We start from the raw sequence: 6,108 nt of genomic DNA, 5'->3' as shown, positions 1-6,108 counted from the left end.
CAGCGGGATCATGTCAGGCGTTGGGAGAAAGTTGCGACCTGCAGACAAGCGAAACTGCTTATGAGAGGGCAACTAAGAGTTAGGACCAGAAAGCTTCTGGAGCTGCACAGAGGGGATCTGAGGGTAGCAGTAGGGCTCCTTACGGGTCATACAGCTCTCAGAGCTCAGCTGCTCAAGATGAAACTTGCAGAACAAGAAGACTGCAGACTGTGCGGAGGCGATAAGGAGGGCGTCATCCACATTTTATGTGAATGCCCCCTATTAGCTCTCCGTCGCTATAAAATCTGGGGCCAGGCTTTCCTGGAACCAGAGGACTTACAACAAGCGGCTGTCACCAGCCTTATTAGCCTAGTGAGAAATACAGGGCTGGGGCTGTGTGACTGACCGAAACTAAAGCGGATGTTACAAAAGATCGTATGATTTAGGTGACTCTGGGCGCTTTAAGTGACCAGCCGCGCATTTTATACTCTATAGCCGACAGGTTTCCGATTTGCGTATCGTCTAGAGTCATTGTGTATTATTTCTTTGGAAATTATGCTGGCTATATCGTTAGTGTTTAATACTTCGGCTTCGACTTTCGATTCCATTTGCATACAGTTACGCCTAGTTTTTTTTGGATTTGCGATTCATTAAGTTGNCCGACAGGTTTCCGATTTGCGTATCGTCTAGAGTCATTGTGTATTATTTCTTTGGAAATTATGCTGGCTATATCGTTAGTGTTTAATACTTCGGCTTCGACTTTCGATTCCATTTGCATACAGTTACGCCTAGTTTTTTTTGGATTTGCGATTCATTAAGTTGTATTTTTTTTGCTAGTTACGCCATTCGTTCTCGAGCCTTGGTTTTGTGGATTAATTGTGCTTTTTCTAATAGTTTTCAAAGTATTAGAGTGTTCGTGTCACCTTAGTGAAATCAGATGTAGAAATTTTGTACCGTTCTGGCCATTAGGGACTCAAGGTCAAGTACCGTTGAGTATAGAGTGCCGTATTTGGCGTATTCGACATTTCGAGTGTTGACTGCGTATGAATTCGTTAAAGCGAATCCCAATTTATTGTTAGGAATGCGAGTACAATCTCGATACGTATATCAAGGCGCTACATCGCGCCTTATTCGCATTCCTTTCGGGTTTATTAATTGCGTTCAACTCGGGATTTGATCAGAATTAATTCATTTGGCAGGGATGATTGTTTATGCCGATCTTGGCCTAGTTACCGTATTCTCAGTTTTCCAGTATTATTTTTCTTGCGTCTGCCGTCGCGTTTTGGGTCATTCTTATAGGGATAGAAGTTTAGAGAATTAATTCGATTTTGGCTCTATTTCTGATTCTTTGTCTACTCAAAATTGATTGAGTCAATTCTGCTTTCTTTTATTGCCATTGTTTAAATCTTGTATTTCTCTCTCCTAGGAGAAAATTTGTTCTTTTTATTGAGTTCAGTATTATATGGATTATTTAGTGTTGATTTCTTTTGCGGTGAATTTGAGTACATCTTTTCTGTAAACTTACGAACAATATAGCCATCTACATTTCAGCATTAAAATTCAGCTTTCATGTTTCCTTTTTTGAGAATAAGAGCCCGATAACCACCTCGACCTACCCCTCTCTCCACAACCGACCCCCTGAGCAGCGCGAGCACCCTGTCACCTTTCCTTTGGCCCCTTAAGTTTAATGTTTTGTGTTTTTGTATCTTGGGTTTTCGTTGTATTTTTCCGCTTCGACCTAATTTCGGTTTGTTGTTTCCGTCGAGACAAAGAACAACTGGCGCCCACAATCATCGAGTTTCAGTTTTCTGACTTTACCGAGGGAAAAGGACGAGATAACGTTCATTTTTGTCCCAGCAAAAATTTGACCACGTCACAACACTAAGTAAAAAAAATCATTCTACCAATCGAATTTGTTTCAGGCAAGAATTTATAATGAGATTTTGTGGGGGAATTTTAGGTCTTTGTTTGTCTGAAACAAATTTGATTACCAAAATTAATTATTTTTTCAGTGTAAGAAGGTTCAGTAGAGAATTGGAATACTGTGATGATTAAACAAAATCAGAAGGTTTTATGGTTGATGTTCTTGGTTTCATTATACTAATACCAGGGAAATAAATGCTTCCATAGAGCATCACGCATGAAAAAATTGAATAGAAAAATTTAGCGAATTTGCGAGACAATTCTATTGAGATATTTTCTATAGAATTTTCTCGGCTCCAATTTTTCAAGTTTTTTTCATTCTATTTTTCTTTTCTTTTCATGAAGAAAATCAAACAAAAAAACTTAGAACATTTGAGACGAGGAAATTCTATGAAAAATATCTCAATAGAATAAGTTGTAATTGAATTCTATTTACTTTTTTTGTAATAATCCGGCCAAAAACATTGTCATTCAAGACAAAATGCTAATAAAATAGGAAATTTTCAATTTGTGACACGCCAATTTCCACATATTTCGCCATTTCGACCCATCACATTCACCCATCACCCACAACACCCATAACATTTGATCAAGCGGATGGAGTGAGGAAAAACATGTGCTATTTTGAAGATCTCGTTAAGATCTTCAAACTGGTGCACAATAAATCCTCATTGGTCAGGTGCAAAGGTCTAATAATGGATGAAAAGTGCAGCGTCACGCTCACGGATTGTTGTGTAGGGGAAAATTTGCGAAAACTATAATAATGGCCTGGAGTAGTAGGAGGAATCTCAATATGAATATGAGCGGTTGAAATACCAATTCAGTTGAAATTCATTATGTGCTAGAAGACGGATTTTTTTTTTCAGGCTCTCCAATTCATTTTTCTCTGCTACAAGTTCATACTACTTTGAAATAGAAATCTGTATGGGAATTTTTTGGAGAGAATAGGAGCATCCTACACCATTCAGAATTATTGAATTAGGATTGTTTTCAGAAACTACGAAAACAGGACATGATTTATTTCAGACTGAAGAATACATTTTTACCAAACAGCATAAAATACTACATACAAATAAAAAATTACACAGCCTCTCCCGTCTCAAAATCCATCTCCGTACGATCTTCTTCAACCTTTATCTCCGAAAAGTTTTTTCCTGTGAAATCCTCAAGTAGCCTCATTCTCGTCATCTTCTGCCAAACCGAAAAGAGGCTTGTGTGCTTCTCAAGCCCAGTCCATTCATCCCCCACTACTGCTCGGAATTCCTCGAGAAGTTCATCCCCAATACATTCTTCAAGAACTGCTAAATACTCGGGCACATGCACTGTACCTTGCACATCCATAAAATCAGGCTTAATGCTAGATGAATCCACTGAATTTTTACGAAAATCTACGGCATCCATAGAGAATGGGTAGAGACCGGTTGATCTAAAGGCATCCGTCAGAAGCTTCTCCACGTCCAACGCTCTGATAGCTTTCTGGAGCAATGATGCGAAGTTCTCACGTCTCAGATGATTTCCTTCATGCTCCTCCCTCCACTGATCAACAATCCCCTTCCACACATCGCTTAATTGACAAAAAACTCCAATATTTATCGGCTGGATGATGTGGCTTGAATGGGGATACAAAGCAACGAGTATTATTCCTTTTTTTTTACATAAATTACTTAATGAAAATGTCAGGTGAGATGTGCAAGCATCCAAGTACAAAACAATCGGAAATTTGATGTTATTTCGCACCAGCCAAGGATGGAAATGGTCACGTACCCAGTCGAAACAAGAGTCGCAATCTACCCAACCATTTTCAGATTTTCCGGCAATCCAATCACTTGGAATGTCTTTTGTAATCTTTGCGGGGATGTTACGAGAGTATGGGAATACCACCATGGGAGGAGCCAATTGTCCTTTAGCATTTCCACAAATCATCATTGTTAAACATTCCTTCTGATGGTTGTTGATGAAATTGTAGTCTGCTTTATCGCCCAATCTCAGTAACGCTTTATTATTCTTCGGATTGAGATAGATGGCTGCCTCATCACAACTGAAGACACGTGATTCCTCGATGTCTAATAGTTCTTTAGTTTCGAGCTGAGACTTCACATTTGCAAACCATTTTCGGAGGTTTGCTTCTGTTGCAGAAATTTTGCGGCCTTTCAGATTTTGAATAACTTTTTCGGTCAGTGTGGTTTTGTTACGCGCTTTGAATGCTCTGTACCAGTGAGCGCCAGGTCGATTGTTCTTAAATACTGTTTCCTTTTGCTTTAGTTGGTTCAGTAACATTTGTACGCTGTTCAGCAATTGTTCTCTTGTGATTGGGAAACCACATTGGCTCATGTCGAGCAGCCACTGGATGAGAGATTTTTCGTGTTCGACCCCCAGAATGCAAGAGGGCCCTCTTCTACTTATAGTAGGGGCGAGCAGTCCCTTGTTTTTGTATGATAGAGTGGTCTTGGGGATGTTGTATTTCTTCGCTGCGCGACTCACTGCCATCCCAGTTTTCACAGCCTCCAAAGCCCCTTGGAGAGCTTCTGCGGTGTAGCCAGTGTTGGATTTGGTTTTTTTGGCCTTGCCCCTGTATCATTATGACATTACGACTTGAATTAGTATTGTTGTTCATCAAAATAAATTGACAAGAATGGAAGAAACCTCTTGGTCAAAATTGAAGAGTATTATTTGTTGCAGTTTTATTCCTTATTGGAAAGGTAAACTAAACCAAGTTGGCTTAATTTATTCTCTGAATTGAACTATTATTAGAAACTTACATGTTTTTACGTTTCCTTTCATACAGAATTCGATTTTTTTATGAAGAATGATCTCTAGTTTATTCTTCGTAAAATTGGTTGCTCGTTTGCTATAACCATTTCATCAACGATTATACACATAATTTTACTCCTTCTACCACTTGCATTTTCAATCTGACCTTTTTCATTCTAAAGATGTTTAGCTATTTTCCGAAAACCGAGTTTTTTCATGTTCGTGAAAAATTTTGTAGGAAGCCAACTTCTCTGTTAATTAAGGGGAGACTACAATGAGTTTTAAAAGTTGCGGGCTATTGGAATAAGATTTCTCATACATTGAAAATCAATTATATATGTCTAAAAACGAATAATTAGTGCAAAAAAATTAATTGTTTATTGTTCGTCTGCCCCGCAAACACTTAAAATGTTAAAAATTGTCCAGGGCCTCCAATTTTCGAGCTACAGAGGTTTTTTCCAAATTTTTGAAAAAATGTGTGCAATAACAATTACAAATTAGTTTTTTCAAAATCCAACTCCTACACAGCTAATTTTGTTTTTTTTATAAACAAGTGCACCATTCATGTAAAGTAGCCCGAAAAAACTTTCTGAAAGAGTCGAGAATATATTTTAATTATTTTAAGGATAATTTTTCTGCCTACTTTACATGAATGGCGCAAATGTTAAATTAAATAAAATAGACTTAGCTGCCCTGGGATGCAAGCAGCCACTTAAGTTAGGTGGCTGTTAGGTGGCTACTTGTTTTGGTGTAAAAAAAGGTAAGTGATACCTGAAACGATTATGGATGTAAATCTATGAATTATTAAGGAATTTTAGTAGCTTTAATGACATTAATCTCCATTAATTAAGGAAAATAACAGTTTGCGTATTGAAAGGGAAAATAAATCAGTAGGGGGAACGCCGCCGGATGGCGGCAGTGTCGACTTCTCGCCCAGGCCGATAAAGTCGGCAGCAGTGGCGGGAGAAAATTGATTATCCAATAGGTTCATATTGGCATTTTTTTAAATTAGTTTAATTCTGTACTGACCCAATTGCCCTACGTGAACAATGTTATCGCAAATAGATATGTAGGAGGAGAATGCTGCGGGTCAAATAGGGGCGAAGAGGGGCATCAAATAATTAGATAAATAAAATAATGGAATCTAAAAATTTTGAACTTTGTGAGAAGTGGGGGGAAGGGTATGTATACGGAGGGTTGAGATTTTCACCCGTTGATGGGGGGGGGGGCAGAATTTATATGAACATTATATATATTTTAAATTATGTTGAAAAAACAATTGAAAATAATGTTCTAAACAACTATCTGCGTATGCATTGATTTTCGAATTAAAAAATTAATCAATTCAATAAGTAAATTAATTTAATCACACGCTCGGTTTTGTTATCTGTGAAAAATAGACGCAATATATCCAGAGGAATGAAAATTGAAGGGAGGTGAGGGGGAGGGGTCTGA

General features: G+C 38.1%; 2 protein-coding genes across 5 annotated transcripts in view; both read right to left on the bottom strand.

The window, feature by feature from the left end:
- The window catches only part of LOC107045567 (probable ATP-dependent RNA helicase DHX34), a 25,572-nt gene that overhangs the window by 6,415 nt on the left and 13,049 nt on the right, over window positions 1-6,108 (bottom strand). The window lies entirely within an intron of this gene.
- The window catches only part of LOC107045568, an 11,400-nt gene continuing 8,215 nt past the window's right edge, over window positions 2,924-6,108 (bottom strand). Inside the window, exon 2 of the mRNA XM_015267882.1 lies at window positions 2,924-4,471. Within this exon, the coding sequence (XP_015123368.1) occupies window positions 2,983-4,471 (1,489 nt within the window). The 3' untranslated portion in view covers window positions 2,924-2,982. The remainder of the gene's footprint in view (window positions 4,472-6,108) is intronic.

Source organism: Diachasma alloeum, unplaced genomic scaffold, assembly GCF_001412515.2.
Source record: "Diachasma alloeum isolate Michigan unplaced genomic scaffold, Dall2.0 Dall_scaffold_00999, whole genome shotgun sequence".
Classification (NCBI taxonomy): Eukaryota; Metazoa; Arthropoda; class Insecta; order Hymenoptera; family Braconidae; genus Diachasma; species Diachasma alloeum.
The sequence above is the reverse complement of the archived record's forward strand: the minus strand, read 5'-3'. Positions and strand labels throughout refer to the sequence as shown.